This window comes from Eumetopias jubatus, unplaced genomic scaffold (assembly GCF_037043125.1).
Source record: "Eumetopias jubatus isolate StellerSeaLion01/CBP00866 unplaced genomic scaffold, mEumJub1_p1.0 scaffold_6, whole genome shotgun sequence".
Classification (NCBI taxonomy): Eukaryota; Metazoa; Chordata; class Mammalia; order Carnivora; family Otariidae; genus Eumetopias; species Eumetopias jubatus.
In genome coordinates this window covers 95,126,756-95,153,338 of record NW_028274812.1, presented here as the reverse complement: position 1 = coordinate 95,153,338, position 26,583 = coordinate 95,126,756, and the positions used below count along the sequence as shown (strand labels likewise).

General features: G+C 36.7%; 1 protein-coding gene across 12 annotated transcripts in view; it reads right to left on the bottom strand.

The window, feature by feature from the left end:
- DST (dystonin) overlaps window positions 1–26,583 on the bottom strand; it is a 478,002-nt gene that overhangs the window by 32,670 nt on the left and 418,749 nt on the right. For all 12 annotated transcript variants that reach the window (XM_088024332.1, XM_088024333.1, XM_088024335.1 and 9 more), the window contains 15 exons: window positions 22,858–22,977; window positions 22,559–22,666; window positions 20,577–20,795; window positions 16,835–17,038; window positions 15,467–15,698; window positions 14,382–14,608; window positions 12,790–12,912; window positions 12,558–12,659; window positions 10,419–10,520; window positions 8,100–8,273; window positions 7,600–7,755; window positions 4,814–5,011; window positions 4,102–4,230; window positions 1,190–1,357; window positions 167–322 (listed from right to left, as the gene is read on the bottom strand). In XM_088024332.1, the coding sequence (XP_087880458.1) occupies window positions 167–322; window positions 1,190–1,357; window positions 4,102–4,230; window positions 4,814–5,011; window positions 7,600–7,755; window positions 8,100–8,273; window positions 10,419–10,520; window positions 12,558–12,659; window positions 12,790–12,912; window positions 14,382–14,608; window positions 15,467–15,698; window positions 16,835–17,038; window positions 20,577–20,795; window positions 22,559–22,666; window positions 22,858–22,977 (2,418 nt within the window). The remainder of the gene's footprint in view (window positions 1–166; window positions 323–1,189; window positions 1,358–4,101; window positions 4,231–4,813; window positions 5,012–7,599; window positions 7,756–8,099; window positions 8,274–10,418; window positions 10,521–12,557; window positions 12,660–12,789; window positions 12,913–14,381; window positions 14,609–15,466; window positions 15,699–16,834; window positions 17,039–20,576; window positions 20,796–22,558; window positions 22,667–22,857; window positions 22,978–26,583) is intronic.

Genomic DNA, 26,583 nt, shown 5'->3' with positions numbered 1-26,583 from the left:
TGAAAAACTGTTCTACCTTAAAAATGCTTTTGGTGTCATAAGCTGAACCATTTTCAAGGACAAAATAAAGTTTTCAAACTACCAAATTCATGCTTCTGACATTAAAACAGTCTATTGTCTAAAAAGGTCTGAAATGAGAATGCTATCCATCTGAGTTACAACATACCTTGTGTTCATCGATTTGAAACAAGACTGTGTCTAAGATAAGACTTGGCCGAGAAGCTACATTTAGGGTCTGTTCAGCCTGGGTTAGCCAGTTGATGAAGTCTTGGAGAGAATTGTGGAACTCCATTGCCAAGTTGAGGGCCTCTTCCAGTTTAGTCTGCGAAGACAGATTATTTAGTATTTGATGATATTTAATTCCCCACCCTCCCCCCAGTTTAACCACTCTCTGGCAGATTTCTTTCCCATCCACACTTTATTTATACCTAATCTGTATTTGTGTATTACCTAAACAGTTTATGAATGTAGTGGGCTTTCACTTAAGTACTGGCAAACCAAATTCCTTTAAGTATAGTGAGAAGATCTCACTGCAGCTAAAAAAATCTAATATAAACTAAAATTGTGATTCGGGGGCAATTAACTACAGAACCCAATTACTAAACAGAATCTGTAGAAAGAAAACTTGACATTCACATGATTAATGCTGGGGGTCAAAATACTATGAAACATATATACATTATGCTCTGTCGCTGAGGGCACACAATCTAGTATTCCTAGCCTATCATTTTTCTTGGAGCATTAAACAGTGATCATTTTAATCCCTTTTCATGGACTTCTGTTATGGAAGTGCTGATTATATATACAAACATCTCACTCTCTTGACCTCCCTCTTTCCCTCCCCACTACATACATAAATAAGTGTGATTAGAATTATTTAACAATCCAGAATTAGAGTGGTTCACAAATATAAAAATATACCTAGTAACACTTGACCTATGATCTGTTTGAATAGACTGCTTTAACTCTGTTCTCCTGTGTTAAAAGAGAATATTATTTTCAATTGACCCCATGAAACCTCCATATATATATATATATATATATATATATATATATATATATATATATAAAGAAAATTTAAACACGAATCATTAAAAGTTCCACTGATAATTCTACTCAGAGATAAAGTAAATCCCATGAAATAAAACAACTAAAACATTCATTCTATGACATTAATTAAAGCACATACTTTCCTTTCATTGAGTTTGGTTTCCACCGATTCCCATTTTTCTTTCAAGTTACTTAAGTCTTGGTCAATTGTCTCTGCAGATTTGGGGCATCTTGCAAGCATCTGCTGGCCTTTCTGCATCAGACTTTTATATGTTTCTTCTTTAACATCAAAGGCAGCACAGATTTCCTAAATTGAGATATCCCAAGTTATATCATTTTTAAGAGAATACAATCTAAGAGTTCCTTTTCCAGGTCATCGATCCCAAGCCCCTTATCATATATTCACCTCTATCCCAGACACAGAATAACCCTGACACATTCAAATTTTTCCCTATATTGAAACAACACCTAAACCTATGGACATATCTTGTCTGCTAGAAATCTCAGAAATGGTGCTATCATTACCAGTCCATTCCAGCATGGTAGTTTGTGAAGTAATGTTTTAAATGTTTTCAAGAAGGGTTTCACTGCACTGTAACCAATCAGGTCTGTGACCGTGAGCAAGTAATTTAACCTCTCTGGACCTCAGTCTCCTCCTCTGTAAAATGGATTTTCTAAGTCTCCCCTCAGACTATGATACAATAGCTGTAATAATTTTTGGTATCATTTAAATCTGTGTTCAGAAGACAAACAATGAATAGAAAACAAAGACCCAATACAGTAAGAGATTTGAAGCTGATTGTTTAGACTTTGGAATCACAAAAGACAAACTTGTGGTACTATCAATATTGCTCTCATTTATAGAATTTTTAAAGCTTTCAACTGGAATGCAATGTGCTCCTTCTACAGAGAATATTAAAAAATTATGAAGGCAAATTCAGAATTTAATATCAATAAAACAAGAGTTACATTCATATAAAAATTAAGACCAGCTCTATTTCATTGGTTCAATTAAAATATGAGTCAAATTATAGCTCCTATTGAAAAGTACATTCTATGTCTAACATTTTCAACTAACATATTTCAATAATTTTTAAATCTGAGATATAATTCATAAAATTCACCATTTTAAAGTGTACAATTCAGTGTTTTTAGTGTATTCACAAAAATGTGCAACCATTACTACCAATTCCAGAACATTTTTATCCCCTCAAAACTTTGATTTCTTAAGCCCTAAAAAACAAAACAAAACAAAACTTTCTAAACATAGTTATGATATCACCTACCAAAAGCCTTTAATCCTAAAGCAAAACTTTTAAATACAGCTAAATCTCAGGAAACTATATTCCAGGTTTTCTAGTTTCCTTCATTTCTAACACAACCAAATCAAAAGAGCATTACTAAAATGATATTAACAAGTAGCAATAACTGTTTAGAATTCCTTAAATCATGGAATTTACAACTATATTGGGTTAAGCAAACTCATTTTCAATACCTCACCCAAACCAAATAAGTGGATATATAGAGCAATATTTTTCAAAAAGTAAAGTATTTCTAGGATAAGCTCTTTGCTTTCCACCTTTTTACTACATTTTTCTAAATCAACATTTAAAAACTATTTGTTATTAGAGAATAATCCCAAGCATGTTTGTTTAAGAAGTCATTAAACCTCTACTTAATGGACACCGTCCATGATAACTATGCAGGTAGTTCCAGGAAAGTAAGAAGTATCTGAAAGTCAGTTAGGTTTTATGCAAAAGGAAGATAAGCACTGCCAAGTTATTATTTAGTCAATTATTTTTTCAGTGAAACAAATGGGTCCCCTGTGGCACCAAAAAAATTACAGTAACAACAATAACAACAAAACCACGTACACAGTAATTTTCTAAAACAATGAATATGCATTAAAGGTTTCTAGGAAATTCTATACTGGATTGATAGAATTGATTTTAACTGCTCATAGCAACTGTAAACTGAGTAAAATACTACCTCTGTTGTATTTCTTCACAACACCTACAAGATGGTTACTTCCTCTCCAAAGCACCAAATTCAAAATTATTTACAACTAAGTGCTGTTTCAACAAGCTCCTACAACAACATTGGACATCTAACAAAGAAGATGGGCTTTAATGTATAATGAATCATTTCTTTTTTCACCAATCCTTAAGTACTTGTACTTTTATTTCCCAAGATACTAATTATCAGCATTTGAATATTAAAAAATTTTTCTGATGCAAATTCACAAGTATAAAAAAGGACTAGTTTTCAAAATCTGAAACAGACTGCTTTCTCTTAGAACTTCTGAAGCTGAGTTATAATGTAAATGAATAGGAAATGTCAATAAATCGAAGCCTAAATTTAATTTGTCAGTCCACATTTCTGTGAAAGAAAGCCAGAGTCTCAAGTTTCATTATTTTTTCCTCCTTATCTTTAAGAGTTGACAGAGCCACAGAATCTGGGTAGGAACAGCCCACAGGCACAAGGCCCCCAACTGGACAACTAACAGAAGCCTCCTCTTGTCCACAGCTGGTAGAGGTGTAAAGTTGAAGATATAGCCTCATCACCATTAAAACAAACAAACAAATAAACAAACAAACAAGTTAACTCTTGAACAGAACAAGAACTTATTTTCCAGCCTTCCAGGAAACTAGGTGGGAGTATCATGTTTACACCAATAACTTTAAAGTCAATTCTGATTACTTTAGGGATTTTTCTTTTCACTCAAGGTACAAGAGTTTATAATTTACACTATGTTGTGTTACTATCCACACAAGCTCATCATTTTGTGGGGAAAAGTTTGCTTCTAAAAAATGTCTAAGCTTCTAAAACCTTTTTTCATATACTGATGCACTAATCTTTGAAATAAAGAATAGGTTCTGACTTGAAAATTTTAATCAATAAATGGTTTTTCCAGCACTTACACATTAAGATTTCTGCTATAAAACTGTATATCCTTTAAACCTTCTCCCACAATTTATTTATCACCAGGGCCCACGCAAAATGGTCAGTGTCTTAATCGGAGGCTAGAGCTGTAGGAAATAATATACTTACCATGTGGGCATTAAGCTGCTCCCTGGCTGTCTCTGGTAAACCTCCCAGAGGTTTGGATGCTAACAGATGACGCTCTGTGTCAGTTAGCCACTGCTGCAAATCCTCAATCTCACCATGGAACCCTTTGGCCTGGAGTGAGAGAGAGTTTTAAGTTCGGGCCATAAACACATTGTCACTTTCCAGCAGAAAACAAGGTTTAAACAATCCTGGTCTTATTAAGCCTCTCCGTGCATGCTTAAGAGCAGGCAGGTGCAAATGGATTTGCTGCCTTTCCTCATCCTGAGAGCTTTGGCAGGTAAGACTATTACACTAAGAACGAAGAGGGCTGCCTTCTCATCTGCTCTGTTCTTTATCCCACTTATTTTTACTCCTCTCCTTGAGGAATAAAAATCAAACAACGGTCTGCAAACCAAAGAATTCCAGGCTACCTTTTTTTAAAGACTTATTTATTTTGGAGAGACAGAGAGAAAAAGAGAGAGCATGGGGGGCAAGGGAGGGGCAAAAGGAGAGGGAGAGAGAGAGAATCTCAAGCAGATTCCGCCCTGAATGCAGAGCCTGATACAGGGCTCCATCTCACGACCCTGAGTTCATGACCTGAGCCAAAATCAAGAGTCGGATGCTTAACCGACTGAGCCACCCAGGCGCCCCAGAATTCCATGCTATTTTGGTCCTGCAGGCCAACAAAAGTTTGAGAATTTATTCTCTTACTCACCTGGCGCAAGGCACCATCCAGCTGCTGCTTCCTTTGTTCTGTTTTTTCCAAAACATTTTGCCAGCGTTGATTTAAAACCTCTAGTTTGTTCTGAAGGTTGCTTGCTTCTTCTCCTGCACTTGATTCAATTAGATCATTTCCGGCTTTATTAACGGCTTCCACGGTGGACTGATGGGCTAATACATCATTTTGAAGCACCTGAAAATATTAAGATAACACTATATTTACTAGCTCATAACATGTTAACATCGCTTTTAAGCAACTTTTATTTGCTGAGTATAAAACATTCTGAAGCAAAAACATCATAGGCATAGAATTTTAACACAAGAAAGTGTTAAAATGGCGAACGTCTTTTCCTTTAACTTTGCAGCTTTCCTGGATATACCTTTAGTCTACCAACAGTCCCTGAAATGATTATGTAAGAACATTTTGTTAGTTTTTTGCATTAGAAGAACCTTGCAATTTGAGGACATTAAATATCTGGAGATTATAATTAAAAGGTTCTATACATTTTCATTTGATTCAAACTCATTTTAATTGAACTTAATTTTCATGTCTTAAGTAAACAATTTTTAAAAAGGAGCGATCTTTAAAAAAGCATGTACTTTGATAGGTTAACAGTACTAATCACTTTCAGAGGTAAGAGTTAAATATTCTTGTAGCCAAAATATAAAGGTAAATCTATAAAATTCATTCTTCTAAATGGTCCAAGTCCTGCTACATAAGGCAGAGCCTAGGGGTCAGAGAAGAAAGGAGAGGGATGGAAACATTCCATCCCTTCTTCCAGCAACTGGGCTGGTGATTTTAAGCCCTTTCACTTCTAACCTTTAAGAAATGGAAGGGGAAAGGAGAAGTAGACCTTTCTAACTGTTCACAGATAAATAAACAGAACTAAAAGATCCCTACTCATGCCCTACCAAAATAAGTGCGTCAGGGCGTGTCATGTCCCTGACACTACTGTATTCTATAAAATTCCTGTCACCAGTGTATGCTGCTTTTAAGGACAACTGCTAAGTTTATGAAAATGTAAATGCTATATCAACTCACACTATGGGAATAAACATCTTTTCATGCAGAGACAGTCTGACTAGTCATTACTGCTCTTACAAAAGCATAAGACAGACATTAATAAAAAAATATTAATGATACAAAATAAGTCCTAATTGCCTAATCAGATAAGGTTGGGCAATGACTATATATATATATATATAGACAATATATGACCATACAGACTCTTCAGAGAGAAAACTTTTTTTAAAGATTTATTTATTTTAGAGTGATAGAGAGAGTGTGTGAGCACGGAAGGGGCAGAGACAGAGGGAGAAGCAGGCTCCCTGCTGAGCACAGAGCCCTGACACAGGGCTCTATCCCAGCACCCCAGGATCATGACCTGAGCCGAAACCAAGAGTTGACGCCTAAACAACTGAGCTACCCAGGTGCCCCAAGCAGGAGAGAAATTTAAATTAGAGTAAAGTTACTACAGGGAAAAGTATGAAAGAAGAAAAACTAAACCAAGAATACTAAAAAACTATTTATCCTGATGGTAAAGTGCCAAAAACCATTTATTTTAATATGATAATAAATATGTAAAATTATTAAACATTTAGTATTTGATAATCAAGGAAAACTTATATAAGGTCAGAATTTAGGACCTAAACTTAGATAAGATGCCTCTGTTAATGTGAATCTTGAAGTTCTATGATAGACTGTTGACTGTCAGGATAAATTCTACTGAGCATAACCTTTTATTCTTTAAGCCTACTGACTTAAGAGATAGAGAATTTTCTTTTCATTTTTTTTCTCTGAAAAAAATGTATTTATCTCACTTTTCCTGGCCAAGTCAATGGCTTTGGTCGTTTGCACAAAGATTCTAACAACTGGGTTTCAGGATTTATTTTTCTGGGCAAATGAACTTTATTGTAATAAGCTAGAGCTCAGCTCTCAACCCCTGTGAGGTCTGCTCTGGTGACCTAGGCTGGAGATCATCTAAAGCCCGGATGATGCCTCCTGCTATCAGTTTGGGGCCCACCTTGCTTTCCTGCTCCCTAAACCCTTCAGGCTGTGCAGAGATAGGAATTTTCTATTAAGAACTCTCAACCAAATGCCACAAAGATGACAACAATATAAAGTTGTTTTACATGTATCTCAAGATTAAAATTTTTAATTTAAACCTTTAAATCAAGTACAGGACATATAAAAACCCTTGTAAACATAATAAATATTGTTAAAGACTGGTTCAGAAAGAAAAGGACTAAAGACACAGGAAGCCAGTGGGAAGTAAGAGAGACAGAGAGACTGCAGAGCAAACTCCCACACAGTGAGAGACGTACAGGCAAACAGAAAAGATGTGCGACGTGCCACATGAGCAGCAGGTGGGATACTCGGATAAAGGTGACCAGAGGAAAAACACACACACTGCCTGCAGTGGAACATTTCGAGCCTTGCAGGCTTTCCCCAACAACTTTTTAAAACTAGGCTGTGTCAATCCAGTGACAGGGATAATCAGGGATTTAAACCAATGTTTTCCATGCAGCCTTAAAACTTCGCCAGAAGTTTACCACCCTTGCTATTCTTGACAACTGCCTTGGACAATGGAGAAAAAAATTTTATTATAATCTTTTAAAAAGGGTGTTTTAAATAGTTTGACCATGAGTGACAAACGTCAAATGTGGAACTGTGCTGTAATCATAAACTTGAAAAATGCATCAAGAGGAAACCTACCAGAAAACAATCTGATGGCACTATAAATGCATAGAGAAACACGATACACAAGAACAGCTACATACATGATGCTTGGCAAGTTCAATTTCAATGGCCTTAGGGTCTCCTCCCACAGGTTTCTGCTCACTGAGCAGGCCCTCGGTGTGCGTCAGCCACGTCAGCAGCTCATCCAGGGCGTGCTGGAACTGGCCCAGGGCTAACAGAGCCCCCTCCAGCTTATGCTACAAAAAAAGTAGAGAGGAAGAAAATCCATATGAATTCGATATAATGAATGACATACATTTATAAAACTAACAAAGGCAAAAAAATCAATTGTTGCATGCTATATAACTCTGCAAGTATATCTGATGAAGCCCAATCATCATATCCTACATTTTAAGCTTGAAATTCCTTGTGGTTAAAAATGGCATGTTTCGAGACGCAGGAAGAATTCTAATAAAATAAGAATTTAGGGGCTTCAAAAGTTTATGTATCTAATCACCTAATTTTCTCTTTCAATAATGATTTTACCTTAATATATGAACTTGAACTTTTCTAACTTCTTAATGAAAGTGTCAGTGTTTACCTGTCTGTTGATAATTCTTTCATCCAGACTATCCCATATCAATTTCAGCTCCATTAACGGGTCTTGAACAGTGTGCTTGTCACTCTCTTCTGTTACTTTCTTCAGCAAAAGCTCTGCTTGATGGTTCAGTCTCTCCATTTCTATCTGCTGTTGGTAGGCCTCTGACTTAAATTGCTATTTTTTTTAAAAAAAGAGATATACAGGGAAAATTTGTTCTAAATCAGAACTTTAAACAAAAATTCTATGGATTCAATATTTATTCTAATTCGTACTTCTTATAGTCAGGAAGGTGAAGAGGAATAAAAATCTAACACAAAAGAATTATAAGTAAAAAAAGATGAGGGAAATCTTTTTTCTTTATTCAAAATTTTATGATGGAAAGATGTATATTTTTTAAGATTTTATTTATTTATTTGACAGAGAGAGAGAGAGAGACAGCTAGAGAGAGAACACAAGCAGGGGGAGTGGGAGAGGGAGAAGCAGGCTCCCTGCCAAGCGGGGAGCCCAATGTGGGGCTCGATCCCAGGGCCCCGGGATCACGATCTGAGCCGAAGGCAGATGCTTAAAATGAATGAGCCACCCAGGAGCCCCAGGAAAGATACTTCTATTTATAATTTTGATAGTTCACACTTTTGTTCTCTACAGTAAAACAAAGTAAGAAATTTCAAGTCTAGCTTTATTCCAGTATCTATATATATTCAATATGTGAGCTTTGAAATTATAGAAAATAAAATAAAAAATACACTGACATATATGAAACTCCCCAAATATGTCTCTAAGAAACCCAGATTAACACTGCCTGCTCAAAAACATACATCTTGTATCCACTGAACATTTTATGTTTTCCATAGTTGTGCTGTGTTAATAGTTAGTTATTCCTATGCCTCACCCACTGCTTACTCAGAATAACATTAGTTTTTTCTCCCAGCGCTCACTAAACATGTATTTAATAATCTCAGCTTTGCCAACCAACACAGGTTAGCAAATGGTTGCTTGTAGTAGGAAACTGTCCTTTCATAAAATATTTATTTTTAATCTGTAATAGTAAATCATTAAATAATAAGTCATTAATGGCTAAACAGTCCCTTAATTTTTTTCAAACATAAAAATGATAATTAAAAAATACTAAGGTATCGTGAATATTTGCTTTGTTTTCACTAAACCTATAAAGAAAATAATTTTATTCTCAATTTAAGCTAAGGACATAAAAGTGAGACCAGTTAGATAACTGTCGCAAGGGTGTTTGGCTAAGTGAGTGGATGCACTGGGATGTAATGTGAGACACTCTAATTTCAGAGAAAGCACTCTTAAGCAGCCTGCTGTATGGAAACTACTGAGGTATATGTAAACATCCAAAACTGCACAGCTGTGAAGGTACATATTAAAGTATATCATGTGTTTACTACATGACCACATAAAGTTAAAGAAAAAAAATCGCAGTCTAATGATGGTAACCATAATAATTTCTAAATGAAATACTCTAAATTGTACTTAGAGATGAAAAGGCTACCATTTTAAAGCCAGGTAATAATTGTATACAAAAATCTAGGAGAGTTCGTCGAAAATGGTGTGATGTCTCTGTGCATGGAAACTTGAAATTAGGAAGGAAACAGCTGATCCCACTTGGATAAATCATCAGCAGCACAGAGGAATTCAAAGAGGAAACAGTCCAGCCATTTTCACAGCTGGAGATCAAGAACCACAAAAGCAAAAATTACAGAGGAAAGCAGATGAAAAACAACAAACATTTTTACAAAACAAACATTTTGGGAAACACTATTATACCACGGATGTTTCTTTAGCCTGTTAGACTAAATGGACTACCCTGACCCACTGAAGAAAACAAAAATGTTGCTATATGTGTGCTGAGTGCAAGGAAACACTACTGAATAACGAAGTTATGAAAATCCCTATAGTATGAGGTACATATGTATAAAACACCCCCTCACACCCCACCAGCCCCTCCCCCTCCTCATTGCACTCCCAACAGGAGGATATCTGAAAGGCTATAAACCAAATCTTAAGAGTAGTTGCCTCTGGGTACATAACATTTTGAGTGGCTTTAAAAAAGCCACCTTTTTGCTTATTTGTATTTTCTGACTTTTTTATAATGAACAGGGACTCACTTAAGAAGAAGACTAGTATTTTATATCATTTAATGAGCACTTACATGCTGCTCATTATGTACAAGCACCATATTAAACCAGTTTCACAATCAAAATGTTAATACTTCAATTATGTAAAATAAATTTGTGTAGAGAATCCTCTGAATAAAGAACATAAAATGCAGTCTTTGAAATTAATGAAGCCCATGCGTACCTTTAGCTCTTCAATCTGCTGCTTGACAGTTTCAAGATCTGTTCCAATTGGTGACATTGAAGCTAATTTACCACCCGCAATATCTACCCAGTCAAATATGGCCTGAAAAACACATTAGTCCATGAGCTATTAGTACATCTGAAATTGTTGTAACATCCCAAGTGTTACAGAAAAGTACAATCATAAATCTATACAAGTATTAAGGAATGAGCCTATTTTACAAATTAAGATGGTTCACCTAAATAAAAGCAACAATATGCTGAAAAAATTGTCCCAAATATGCAATAGATATAACCTCCAATTCTGTGTCCACGTTTGCAAAGGAAATTTTTTTCTGAATAGAATCTTAGAATACTAAGAACTTTCAAAAATGTGCACTTGAAAAAAAGTTTTAGAAATTCTGACACATGAAACATAATTCTCCATGCTTTCTTATGTCTAAGAGGCCGATTATGTAAATATATTGAAAGAAAAAGACTCAAATCCATCTGCTTATTCAAATAAGCAAGAAGTTTATTGTTTAGCACTTGAGCAAAATATTTGGCCCAACTAAAGCCTTACATATTATTTAGATTAGGCATTAAAATCCTGCACCTCCAAAGATTAATATTGTGACCATTATTCTGAATTACAACACAGACTACAGGATCTCTTTTTCCTGTTCTTGTTAGGTAATACAAACATTTTAAGAAAGGCACAACTCACATTTCCTTCAGATACTGAATACACAAAATTATAATGGACTTTCATGAAATTGCCAGACCATATAGGGGGAGGAAGAATCTTGGAAACTACCTGGTATTTTTAGTTATCATTAATAAACCCAAGAATTTAAGCAGCAACCCAGGAAATAAAATTCATTTTACTTTACAATCAAACCGAAACGTCTAAAGCTTCTGGATCTTTAACATCTAGTTCTAGCTAGCCCCAGCTATTTAACAAATCAAGTGGCCCTTCCTCCCTACAGGTGAGGCTACTAACCTCTAGCGGGCCTTGTTTTTCTTGCAGGCGTAAGAAGAGTGTGAGTCCTGGCACCTAGACAGTGACCTCGATGGCTAATGGCTCCTGAGGCCAAAAGGCTGCAAATGGTGGCAGCGCCACCTCTAGCCATGGAGAGGGCACAACTCAGTCATTTACCAACAGTACGGGAAAATTATGACCTGGTCTCACAAACTGAGGGCTGGAGCCTGATTAGTTACTGGCCATTGAAACCTAACCAGTAAATTATCTCTCTGGTTAAAAAGTGGGGGAAGGAGGAATGTTATATAAGATATTATTTGTAGTTAATTTTTTCATATATTTCCAAAGTTCAAAACACTTTCAGCTGGCATAAAGCCTGGCTTGTGATATTTATTTTTACAAATATAGAAAAGGAATGGCATAATAAAAAGGAAAAGATGTTCTCATCTGAGCTTTAAAAATAATATTCACTTGGTGTTATGGAAATACTCAGAAGGGCTTTTTCCATACAGTAGGAGGATTGACAGAGTCAACGTTGGCCTGCCTGTTAGGAAATGGAATAAGGCTGAAGAAGGTAGGGAGAGAAATGTCCCTGAGTTAGCCTCATCTGACAAGACGATTCTTTATTAAAAAAAAAAAAGAAAGAAACTTAAAAAATGGTTAATAAACAGAATGAGAACCCTTAAGGGCTGTGAAAAACAACGATGAAAAGGAATTATGTATATGGAAAGGAAGAATAACATTTTACATTTTACACAACAGATTATGACCTAATAAAACAGAAATCTATTTTAGTTCACGGGGAACACTGGCTTCAAATCAAATTTCTTTACTTCGGACTTTAAACTTCATGGTATTTTTAGATAGTGTTTACTCCTTTCATCTTACTCCACTCAACTTTAGAACAGAACTCCGATTCGGTTCCATCTCACTGTCTGGTTAAACATTAAAATTTTTCTTTTCAAAGTAAATTTCACCATGTGCATAAAAATGTACGTAGATGTCTCTATAGATCTACACAGATCTCGAGAAATTACCTTCTAGAAGGCAAAACACGAAACAAAGTAGGCGAGGCAGTTGCACACACACTCGCAGCCCTGGGGCGGTGCCCATGTGAGCATCTGCAGCCCTCGGTCACATGCTTCCTCCCCACCAGCAGCCCCGCCGTGACCCCGTTACCTGCAGTCCATCCTGGTACTGGACGGCAGCCTGCATCGCCTCCTCCAGTTTGTCCACCCGGTCTTTCCAAGCCTTATTTAGAGAATCCCAGGCTGAATTTAACTACAACATAAATATTAGAACTCTTTTAGTGTCATCTGTTAAGTTCTCAACTACTATCAAATATGCTTTAGTTAAACAAGATCTCTTTAAAAATGCGTTCTAGTGAGAGAAGGAAATATGCTAGCCGCACCTCATCTATACTCTTCTTGACAATGGGTTTATCGGGTTCTCCACATGCAGCAATGAGTTCGGAACCCAGGTTAATAACTATATCCAGCTCTTCCTGTAGTCCATCTATTTCTTCCTTTATGGCCTACAATAAGAAATAACAGCCTTAGAGTTCTAAGCAAAAACACACTGGAACTAAAAAGACGTACACGAAGACATTAATTAGAGTTATTTCTAGGAGGTGGGATTAAGATCAATTTTCTTCTTCTTTCTCTTTTCCAAGCTTCTGCATTAAATTTTTTCAATAAGAAGAAATATTTTAAAGAAAAAAACAGCATCCTTTGTAACAGACATCAAATGTTTATTATGAAAACAATATTTAAAGAATTAATTCTATGTAACAAATACCAGAACAAGCTCCTTTAAATATTAGTAACAATGAAAAGTGTAGAAATATACTTTTTGTTCCAAACAGAACAGTTTGGCAATATTCATTTAAAATAGAGGTTAAGTGGTCTGAAAAAAAAATCTAAAAAAACCCTACCCACTCCCCACACAACAAAACCAGATACAGAGAACAGATTGGTGGTTGCTGGAGTCAGGGGATGGGGGAAGGAGAAATGGGCAAAGGGGGTGAAAAGGTGAAAAGGTACAAAGTTCCAGTTATTAAAAAAGAAGTCATGAGAATATAATGTACAAGCATGGTGACTGTAGGTAATACTACTATGTTGTATATTTGAAAGTTGCAAAGAGTAGATCATAAAGAATAAAATAACAACAAAACAGATGTAAGTAAAATACGAGTTTGAAAACTGCATACAAATTAGCATACTTGTTAGTAGATTTAGGATAATCTAGCTCTGGATTAAATTTTATGTCATTTCCTTAGGACTTGTAAACTACAAAAAAAAGGGGGGGGAATGCAGTGTTCTACTTTTGCTTTTACCTTTGTGGCTGAATATATTCATTCACTCGAGAAACACTTAATAAGCATAAACCAAGCCCTAAACTAGGCATTGGGGGTACAAATAAAAGTAGATAGGGCCATTCCACTCAAGGCAACTAATGTGCAAAGGTACAGAGACTAGAAATAGCACACCGCAGTGCTGGGGGAGCCACTTTCTAATAAAGCAGCCTCAGGACAAAACGGCTTTGGAGACACAGGCTGGCCTATGCTAGGCTATGAGAGGCCCATCCACTGTTGGAGGGAGTTTGGATTCGATACAGTAGGCAGTGGATGCCTCTGAGGGGTTTGAAGCAGCGATACAGTGAGATCAGATCTGAAGAGAAGACTGATGGCAAGGCTGGAGGCCTGGGAAGGAAAGAGACTCTGCAGGTAGGGCTACCACTCTGGATGACTTCAGAAGCCAAAAATGGAGCTAACAAGGCCCTGAAATAAGGCAGAAGCAGTGGGATGAATAGAAACTTTTAAAATACGTACTAAGTGAAATTTTGGGGTATAACCTATCTCCTACAACATCACCAGGCATTCCACTTTCAGAATGAAATATAAATATTAATAGAGCAATTCTGAATATTTACCAAAGGAACCCAGGTTTCATTACACCACAACTTTTTTTTTTTTTTTAACTTTAAAGGAGATTTTCTGCTTACCTCTGCTGCTTCTTGCTGCTGTTTTACTACTGAGGGATCAATTCCAGGATCCTCTAGATCCCGGATGAAATCTTGTGTATCTTTAGTGGTTACTACCAACGACATGTGATCACACCAGAACTTTTCTGCTAATTCCATTACATCCAGTAGTTTGGCTTCCCTTTCTTCCACCAGTGTGTGTATATTCTCCCAAATGAAAACCATTTGGTCAAGCTTATCCTGAACAGCTATGACACAAAATAGTATCAAAAAGGCAGTATGTTAGTGCCATTTAAGCAACAAAGCCAAATGTTTCAGTTCACATAAGAACAGTGATTCAATCTGCTAAGTATCTAAAACTGGATCTAATTTTGGTTGACCCCAGTCTACTGGGTATCGCTAGGCCCAACCCAGCATATTCCAAAGGCAAGACCTCAGGCTACCCTACTCCTCCTGAACCAAGGCTCTTTTTGACAAAAGTAGACGCTCAAAGGCAAGTAAGCTCAGTGTAGACCTAAGTTTCAAGTTTACCAAGGCTGACCTTAATTCCAAAGAAAATGACATAACCACATAAGCTCTCCAAGTCAAGAATAACAATGTCTGTCCAGTTCTAGGAATTTAACAATGTAGGATATGTATTTTGGGCTTGTTTCTTATCATAAACTTCCACTAATCTATGTGTGTGCTTTTCCTTTGGACCGCCCAGCTCCTATCTTTAAGATGGCTGGCTAAGGTCATGGTTGCCATTTCTGTGGCTATGGGAACACCCATTCTGGGGTACCCATTATGTAAAGTAGTGTATGATTAGTAATAAGGAAAAAAAACCCTAGGTTTGGTGTTATTAGCATCATCTTTTAAACATCTGGTTTAAAAGTCCCAGAGAACACATGGCTTTTGCATAATGTCACGTTATGTATGTAACCGATTCCACAAACACAGGAAAACATTAATGAGGGATTTATGTACATAGCCCTTCAACCCCACTGGTAATACCTTTTCTAAAATCTGGCACTTTATTATGCAATTAGACTGTCAGTAAACAGCATGAACATTTAGAATTATTTTAAAAGTAAAGCTCTATTGTTTCCTTATTCTGGAATTATTACCTTTGGCAGATATGTCTTTGTCAGTGCCCTCAGATCTTGCGATCATTTCCTCTCCGCGCTTTTTAAGAGTTTCATACAATGGCTGTAGCTTCTCCATGTCTACTGACACGTTCTTATTCTCACTGATCTGCTCCTTAATCTTTTCCACCTCAGCTGAGATCGAAGGTGGCTGCCTCAAACGCTCCACGATGCGTTCCAGGCTCTCAAGGATCTGGTCTATCTTGTCATGGAACTAGAAGTAAATCAAAGGGATAATTTATGGGGAAAAGACCTGTGATATCAAAAGTGAAATTTAAATGAAAAAAAAAAACATCTAATTTCCCAATCAAGAATTAAATCTTCGATCCTCTGTTAATATATCTACCCAATTGAGTGTATTTGTCAGAAACAGTATAGGTTAATATATAAATGGACTACCTGATATCAGCATCTTATCCATTGCTTCATTTTATCACAATTCAAATGAATTTTAAAAATTAAGTCCAAAAATCTGTGTGTTTTTCTATCAAAACTGTTTTCTTTTTACTCATTACTTTGGTATCCTAAAAAGTTGTATTATTAAGTGTAAGACTCAAGAGCATTTTTGATGAGAACTTAAGTTATACATTTCCTGAACTGGAAAATGTTAAAAAATGAAACAAAAACAAAAGCCTCCCTGACACTGTAACAGAAGTCTGAATTTCATTCATGGTCAAACACATAATCAGATTCACGAAAGCATTTTAAAGTTTTGTCTGGAAGGTACCACAGACAATAAAGCAAGTTATAAAAACTCGCTCAGGCACAGGTTCTACGCTATCCTCAATATTAAAGGAATCACCACTCAGGATTCCAGAAAATGGACCACTCTAATGTCAGTGTATCTAATGATTAAAGCTCAACTTTGAAAATGGAAAACCTGTAGGTAATTTCAAATTTATAACATCTTGAAAAAAAGTATTTTCGAAAAAGAAAAACATCAATTTCCAACTTTATATTTTTTCCTTCTTACTCAGTCCACGCAGTCTTTCTTCTTATTGCCCTCTTGGGAGTGTCTCATTAATAATGATAATAACAGTTTCTTCTATCTCTCGCAAAGGCAAATATTCTTTTCTACTCTGGATGGACACTTACTTAAATATTTGGACAGTGATGACCACTGTATGTTTCTTAAGTCACTGAAAATTATTTTGTATTGTATCTACAAGCAGACAGAGAAATACAAGGACTGGACCAGCCAAATACCACTCTGAGAGGCTAAAAATCCATACTCAGATTTAACATAGTGAAGTAATTTTGGTTGAAATTTAATCAGGAGATCCAAGAAAACGTGTTTCCATGCTCTTCTGTTCGGAAGAGCTCAATCATCTTTCTGGTGCAAATGATTACCTGAGTAGACTGAGAAATAGCTTCATCCAACGCCACGGCTCGCTTTTTGACATCCTCTTTAATTTGACTGTAAAGGGTGTCAGCTGCCACGTACTTCTCTTGGATAGAAAAGCCTTCGCCTGGGCTCAATTCCAGTAACTGTGGCCCAGTTTTGTTCATCTTATCTATATGAGGCTTGTGTTCGGCTATCAACTCTCGCAGTTGCTATAACAAACCAAACAGCTTCTCAGTATCTCGGGGTCACACCTCCATAATACAGCTGTCTACATGCCCAGTGCATCCAGCTGGCAAGAAACTCCAAACACCCTCCCCATCACAAGGCATTTACCATAGGATGGCCCATACTGCTCTTTGCCAGCAAGAGATGGCCCTGACAGAAAGAATAAACAACAGTCTGGTCATGTCAAAGTCTCTCTAAGGGTAAGACACAAAAATGCTGGTTGAGTGAAATAATGAATCGCGGTTCGTTATGCATTTCCCATCAAGAGCGGTACACTTGGACAAGGGTCATATTACATAAAAGAATTATGAAATCACTATATCCCCAACCTATAGAGACCAAGCTATAACTCTTGGTGTCTCTTTCTGTATACTCAGGATGTATGCAAAAATTTAAAATGGAGGAAGGAAGAAAGAGAAGGAAGGAAAAGGAAAGAAGCTCAGCAGAGGGTAGACATAATGCAGAGAGAAAAAAAACTATACCTAAAGCTAAGTTAAGGGGATATAAACCCACAAGGTATTGTAATTATATATATTTAAACCAATACAAGATGTGTACATATGTATTACATTATATATACCTAAGTATAAATCTATTCTATATACATATATGACATGTATGATATATACATATGAATGAATCTATCTGTATTTATTTTATAAGACTACAGGGTAATCAATCTATCAGACTGATTGACACAGCTATATACTGAGTATTATTTGTAAAGTGCATTTAAAGAAAACTATATGACATATTTTGCATGATGTCATCTAATCAAGAGATATAATGATATTTATACTAATGAGTGTATGTATAATCCAGGTGGAGCCCCAGTCCTTCTAGGGAGACAAATCTACACTTCATGGAACCCAGGGCCTCCACTGAGCAGTTTTTCATGGGCCAAATCCAAAGCCACATCCATCTTTGCTTCCAGATTTCCCTGAGGCTAGCCTCCCTGTAGAACTAAGGAGCCTTCCATTTGTACCACATTAGTGATTAGGTTCCTTAATCAGAATTTCCTTGCCCTGACCAGAGGGTATGTCTCCAATTTTGCTACCCAGCCCCCAACAAAAATTTCTCTGAGAGAAATTATATTCAGGAAAGATAGTCTAGAGAAAAGCTACCAATCTTCTCCTGCAAATAGTTTCATTTCTATGATTCATCAAGAACAATCACCAAGATGGCTACACAGCTCTAGATTTATATTTAAAGTACTCACTAAAATCAGTCATATAAATTATTTTGAAAACCGTTAAGGAAGTTGGTACATTACATCATCAACAATCCCCAATACCATTTTTGAAGTTTTTCTGAAGGTAGTTTCAAAACTCTTGAAAAAGAGGTAAATAAACATAAATTCAATGAAAATAAAAGAAATAATAACAGGATATATTATATCCAAATATAACCTGCTGCACATAAGAACATGGGAGGGTCATGTCTAGGATCTAGGATCTCCTGAGGGGTCCAGACTGAGATGTTCTTATTTTTGTTTCATATTATTAGATCATATATTCATGCTACCTTACAGAATGGAGATAGTAATTGTAGTATCAGCTAATAGACAATCTCACAAAAAAGAATGTGTACACATGTTCTGGTTTCAATACTCTACAAGGCATGGTTGTAAAACCAGCTTACACTTTGAGTTATCAAGAGACTATGAGATAAAATGAGAGACCTCTGCTGACATTTCCTGAGTTGCCTAGCATCTAGGTAGATCTCATTTGTGCAGCACCACCATGGGACGTACCTTAGTTTGGGACGTACTGAGATGACCCATTTTTAGACTATTCCTTTTTTAGATGTCTAGTAGTACTACACGTCTACTTGGGTGTATGTGTGGAGAAAGGGCCCAGTAGATGTCCTTTGCCCCATATGTAAGAAAATGGTTCTTGGCAACATAGTGCCATAAGAGTCCGGTCACGCTAGAGATACTTCTAGCGTGTGACCTCAACATATCTACCATATAGTAACTGGCTCTTAGAGCCATTTCTCATTCCCAGTTAGAATGAACTAGATCTTCCCAAATACAGCTGAAGATGAGCTGTGGAGCTATAGAAGAAACGCTGTTCTAGAAGGCTATAAATATTATGAAAAATTTCATTGAATAATTTGAAGACTGGGTTACAAAGTTTTGTAGTTCCTTTATATAAGAAACTGTAAATTTGAGAGCTGAAAGACTATGCTAAAAAGGGAAAATTAACTCGGTTTTGAAATTCAATAATAATTCAGTAATAACTTTTCCATTATCTGATATTATGCTAGAAACATAGCTACTCAAATCTCACCTCAGAATAGAAGAAATCCATGGAACATTTTATATTAGAAGTTATTCAGTGGATAGGCATCAGGATTTCTGCCACAAACAAATCTTTATACTAAAATTAAATTCAATTCTGCATAATTTTTAAGTCTTTCTTCTGCTGATGTAGATAGAATTCAATAAAATTTCCATTTTGCATTAAAGTGTTGACTAAAGCTCTTGTAAACAAATACTTAGAGATATTCTTCAATGCCAGTAGATTAAAAAAGTAAACAAAACTAATAAGAAGTGTGTCACGTCCTTCAAACAATGATGTAATATACCAAGTTAAACTTTCTATGCATGCATGCATGCATGCATGCACACACGCACACACACGAATAGTCTCAGAGTACCATTTGTACGGATCTGGGAGACACAAACTAGGTTCGTAAGACCATAAACAGCAAGAACTCCAGATTCTTTTCTGATAGTCTTGAGCCCTCTCTCAAACCCTTGCAAAATTTTAGGCAATATTAATATTTAAGTAACTGCTGAAATGAGGGCTTCATACCATTTTATTTATGTTTAAAACATGATGCATTTGTAGATGTAAATACACTAGAGAGTTTACTCATATATACTTATAGGAGCAAAAACCATCAAAAGAGTGAAAAACAAAGGAGAGACAACTTGTCTTTGTACTTCAGCATTTTTCCTTTCCATTTAGCTAGCTTTTACATTATTTGTGTTTTGACATATTGTTGTATTGTTTGTTTCCTCCAAGCTCAGTGGTCTTGTCTGTATGATGCTGCTTTGATATATTTCTACTCTTTGCTTACATTCTAGATGGCTCCAACCAATACCATATGAATTGTAAAACTTAGTCGACATATGTAAATTAAAAGCAATTCAACATGCCTAAATGGGAAGTACTTCAAAAGCTTATTTCTCTAACATTTTAAAGCAGGAACTTAGTTTTTGTACAGGATGGTTTATACTTCATATATTCTAGGAAAGCTGTGATGTAATTAATGACATTCACAATGAGTCTGCTCACTGCTACTCTGGAACACAGGTAAGCAACTCTGAGGAAAGCAACTGTGCAGACCAGAATAGGATATTGCCAAAATCTCCTAATAAGGTAGGGCATCAAACCGCATTAAAAAACCACCACGACAGTGCTTGCTTCAGCAGCACATATGCCAAAAACCACCATCATAATCACGATTCTCTTCTAATGGGGAATACAACCCTCTCTTTAATATCAAGCTTACCCGATGCTCTTCTTGCTGTTGTCTTAGAGTTTCATATTCAAGGGCTGGGGCAGGAAGTTGAGAGATGATTCTTTGTGTTTCTGTCAGCCATGGCCAAAGTTCTTCATAGGTTTCCCAGAACTGGTTAACCAGGGACTGTGCCCGTTCTAGCTGTAGATACCTCTCTGAGTTTACCTGGCAGATGGCATCATAGTTCTTCAACACCTTGTCTAGTTTTTTCTAGAAAGTAAGAGAATGAAATGTGTTTAGCTGGCCAAGCAGGCCAAAGAGCACACGTACTCCACAGTGTTTTTTCTCGCACTATATGCCTAGAGCAAAGCAGGCGCTCAACAAATACATGGTTAATGAATAAATCATTAAAGCCTATTTGGATTGTAACTAGTTCTATGTATAAAAGTTCATTTTAATTAGAATTTAAAAAGACCCCTCAAGGGGCACCTGGCTGGCTTAGTCAGGAAAGCATGTGACTCTTGATTACTTAAAAATAAAACTTAAAAAAAAAAATCCTTCAGGTTCATTCATATTGTTGCACATGGCAGGATTTCCTTCATTTTTAAGGCTGAATAATATTCTACTATATGCTAATGTTGTGTTCTTAACACAATAAAAAAAAACTTTTTCCCATATATGTGTAAAAAATAGCAAAAATGTGGAAAACATCTTAAAAATACAGTAATTGGAGATTAAGCTAATAAATTATGATATATTCACACAATGGATTTTTATGTCTTCATCAAAAATCATGGGATTAATGACAGAGAACCTCCCCCCACCTCCAAATATCAGGTGACAAAATCCAAAATATAAACAAACAAATAAATAGCCTCAAGTTTGTATGAATAAGACACTGAGCTTTCCAAACATAATAAGCAAAATTCTTCAACTATCCTTCTAGGTCCTGTAGGTCTTCTAGCTTAGAAAACAAGTCTCATATGAGTCTAGCAACATTAACATTACTTTCTAGCCCAAAACAAGGACTAACTTCCACAAATGAAATTGTAAGAGGAACTGCTAGTCAACAAAATTAATTACACATATTAGAATCAGAGTAGAACATTATACTATATACTATATTTTGTGGGCTGGTCACAGTGATCTAGATTATGGTATAAATTCACATCATAAACCAACAGCAGAAGATAGAGCACCATAGTAATCTAATAAACCACAGAATGACACAGAAATTATTTCATCATTATCAATATTTTTCATATCAAGGTCTTGTAAAAATAATAAAGGAAACGTTAAGTTATAAATAAGTAAATTGCCAGAATAAATAGAAGAGGAAGTATCAGTATACAGTTATACTCTATTACTTTGTCTATGTATACCTTAAAAGCAATGTATACTCTAAAATGTGATCTTAGGCACAGATATTTGTGTCATTTTTTTGCTGTGGGGTATTTTCCTACCAGAAGCATTAATATACATTAATTTCTTTAGTCTGCTCAGATGTCTGAATATGAATGGAACTAAACATTTTTACTTGTGGCTGGTTTTTCATCAATTTAAAGGGATTATTAAAAATACATAAGCTAGATGCTTCCTTAGTTATTCAGCTCATTGTTTTTCCTATACAACTTACTGAAATTTTACACAGGATGAATTTCAGCATTAGAGAGAACCACATATTTTGAAGCATTTAAACAAGAGTTGACATACATAGTAACAATTTATACTGATAATAATGTCAGTAATACAGCTAACATTGAATGTTTAATGTGTGCCAGTTATTCAAGGACACAAACCTTAATAGTTTTAGCAATTTTTTATTTAAAAAAATTGTCCCCAGGGCAATTCCCTTAAGGAACATTCCTTTTACTGTCACTCCGTAAGCTTGAAAAATGTCTTATTTAAAACTAATGATTTAGCTGTCTAAATGGCAGCTGTGGATAAAGGAAATGTGCTCCTCTAGGATTGAGAGCTTAACACAGGCCATTTATTCAAGAGTCTCACCGCCAGTCACACAGACAAGCTTTTACCTTCATTGATTGCTTTTCCTCTTCACTGCATGTGGCCATGATTTTATGTCCAGATTTAACAAGTTCATCAATAATATCCTTGTGTCTCAAAATCTCCATGGTGAATGTCTGTGATTTACCAAAATAAAGATAAAAAAAACAGAGAGTGTATCACTAAAATGAAAACAATCAGGCAAAGATGTTAAAAATACCAAGTTACACTAGAGGGGTCTTGCAAAGTAAATCATGCAAGCACACTGTCTACACTTGGGGCCACACTAACAAATAATTCTGATATAATTGGAAATGCACTTCTTCACCTTTTGAAGCTGCAGCTGAGCAGAGGTCTGGTCTTGCTCAAGCCTGATGTCACCCAGAGACATCAATTTCTTTTCGGTTTCAGTAATCCAGGATAACTCGGCATCAGCTGCTTGGTCAAACTAAACAAAAGATAAATAATTAGGTCAGAAAGTTCCTGTCACTGGTGCCAGAAAAATACCCCTCTACATTTCTTTGAAATATCTTAATTACCACACAAGTGGAAAATTTGAGCTTATCTCTTCATGGCATCCTGAAATAGTTTATGATGATGACTAAAGTCATAAAGAAAGGAGAACTTCCCACAGAGTATTTAAACACAAGCTCTTAAAAGGCACTGCATGCGTAACACAGCATTAATGATTTTAGCACAGCTAACTCTGTTGCCTTGTTTTTGGTAATCATAAGAATTTTTTCCTTCAAACCTCAATGAGATACCACCTCACACCAGTCAGAATGGCTAAAATTAACAAGTCAGAAAATGACAGATGTTGTTGAGTATGCAGAGAAAGGGGAACCCTCCTACACTGTTGGTGGGAATGCAAGCTGGTGCAGCCACTCTGGAAAACAGTATGGAGCTTCCACAAAAAGTTGAAAATAGAGCTACTGTACGACCCAGCAATTGCACTACTGGGTATTTACCCCAAAGATACAAATGCAGTGATCCAAAGGGGTACGTGCACCCCAATGTTTATAGCAGCAATGTCCACAATAGCCAAACTATGGAAAGAGCCAAGATGTCCACTGACAGATGAATGGATAAAGAAGATGTGGTGTGTGTGCGTGCGTGCGTGCGTGTGTGTGTGTGTGTGTGTGTGTGTAATGGAATATTATGTAGCCATAAAAAAGAAAAACCGAAATCTTGCCATTTGCAACGACGTGGATGGAACTAGAGGGTATTATGCTAAGCGAAATAAGTCAGTCAGAGAAAGACATGTATCACATGATCTCACTGATATGAGGAATTCTTAATCTCAAGAAACAAACTGAGGGTTGCTGGAGCGGTGGTGGGGGGAGAGGGATGGGGTGGCTGGGTGATAGACACTGGGGAGGGTATGTGCAATGGTGAGTGCTGTGAATTGTGTAAGACTGTTGAATCACAGACCTCTACCTCTGAAAGAAATCATACATTATATGTTAAAAAAGAAGAAGAAGAAAATAGTAGGAAGGGAAAAATGAAGGGGGGGAAATCGGAGTGAGGAGACGAACATGAGAGACTATGGACTCTGAGAAACAAACTGAGGGTTCTAGAGGGGAGGGGGGTGAAGGGATGGGTTAGCCCAGTGATGGGTATTAAGGAGGGTACGTTCTGCATGGAGCACTGGGTGTTACACACAAACAATGAATCATGGAACATTACATCAAAAACTAATGATGTAAGGTATGGTGATTAACATAACATAATAATAAAAAAAAGAGTACTACTCAAATTGAACAGCTCAAAAAGTCAACAGCTGGATCAATCATTGCATCCATCATTTTAATCCATATGATTTTGTGGGCAGCATTCCACTATCTACATATAAGTCTCCTAGCAAAACTCATGAAATATTCACATTTATTTACCATATTACGTGTGCATAAACGTATGTGCAAAATATGTTTCTTTATGTAGAGTATATCCCGAAACATTTCACGTATAATTTTTTTTACATCTCATTTAATAATAGCAAAAACCACTTCAAAGAGTATTCTTAAATATTTTAAGAGGTTTTATTTTCCTGATCTTAACAATTCATGGCAGAAATTCATAAAGTACAGAAAAATATACAGAAGAAAATTAAAACCTGGAGTTAATACTGTTGGTATTTTAGTGAATTTTATTCCAGAAGTTGAAAAAAATTTATAAAAGCTCGGTATAATATTGTATAAACAGTTTCATATCCTGCTCTTTCATTTATTATGAACACTTCCCATGTCATAGTCTTTTAATGTGAATTTTAAGTAACATCATTCTATTCTAGCATACCTGGATATTTTTATTTATGCTCACTGCATTTTCTGCTATCATATAAACAGAAATCTCTGATGGCATCTCCAATTAGTTCCTTAGGGTAGATTCCTAGAAGTTGACTACCAAGTCAAAGAGCATGAATATTTTCGATACCTTGCATCAGACAGAAGCCAATGCCTCCCAGGGCAAGCAGTTACCGTAAATGAGCAAAGTGGGCAAGTGCCCCCACAAGCACCAGTGGTAAATGGTAACTAACGGTGTGGCCTCAGTTGGAAGACTTAATGGGAAACAGACACTGTGAGCATTCAAGTCCAATACTGCCAGAACTTCTAATTTTTCAAGAGAATGTGGAAATCTAGATGGGGGTAGGGGGTAACTAAGTGAGGAAAGAGAAGGGTAGAGATAAGAAACTAGACTGGAAAATAATTCATTCTTGTAAAACACTCTGCGACACTATGCAGACTCCTGGGAAGATGGTGTAGATATACTTTTCCCTGTTCCTCGTAGGTACACCTAAAAACCCTGGGCAGTGTACACATGCATACACTGCATACAAAACACACATAAGAAGACTGGAAGGAGAGAGAAGAGAGAGAACCTCTGTGGGTTCTGGCACTCAAGGAACAATGAGGTGGTGAGTTCTCCAGGTTTTCTTCTTGCCCCACATATCCTAGACTGGATACTGGAGAAAATGCAACCCAGAAACACCCAGAGGCAGAGACAAACCCCCAAGAAAAGGCTGCTCTCTCAGCCAAATGACCAGGAAAGGGGCACCCTAGCAAGAGAACATTTAAACAATAGCCACTCTGTCTAAACACCACAGAACAGAGGCTGTGGTCCCACCCACACTCATGCCAAGAAAGGCCTAGATTGTCACCCTCATGAGCCAAGAGGACAAGGTGCTGATGACACTGCTGCAGGGGGATGTCAGAGAAGACCACACAGGGAGCTGGAACTTTAGTTCCCACGGGCCAGTAACAAGGCTCCTGCCCACAGTGTCTTGGAGATCATGTGGGGAGCCCCCCACAAGCAGTAATGAATTGCCCCTCTCCGTCTCCTCTAGGGTGGTGTCAGGGAAGGCCTAGTGGAGAGTCAGGATTTTCACCACTGCTTAGTGGTTAACGTAGTCACCTTCAACGAGGTGGTGGAAAAGGCTGCTCAGAGAGCTGAAGTCCAACCAACTCCCACTTCCAGCCAGCAGATCTGAGGAGCGCCCCATTAGGTATCATGAGGGGCTGAGCGGGGAACCTGGATCTCTTCCACCTGGTAGCACCCCTGGCTTCTTCTGCCAGTGGTGCCAGAGGAAGCCAGTCAAAACAGAAAGTTTAATTAAGACCCAAAACTCATAACTTCATAGCAAGAACCAAGAAGACCTCCAATGGAACTAAACAAAGATAATCAACGGGACACCAGTCCCTAGAGGACAGAGATGTTAGCACTGTCTGACAACAATTTTAAAGCAGCTATGATAAAAAATGCTTCATTGAGCAATTTCAAACACAGCAGAAATGAATGAAAAATTAGAGAAGACCTTAGCAATAAAACAGTATCAGCAAAGAAAAGAGGCTATATAAAGAACCAAACGGAAATTTTAAAACTTAAATGTACAATAATAAGCTCAGTGGATGTGATCAATGAAGGGCACAGAGGAAAGAGTCAGTGAAGTAGAAGACAGAACAGAAATTACCCAATCTGAATAAAAGAAAATAGACTGGAGGAAAAAAAAATCAACAGAACCTCAGGGACCTGTGGAACTACATTAAAAGACCTAACA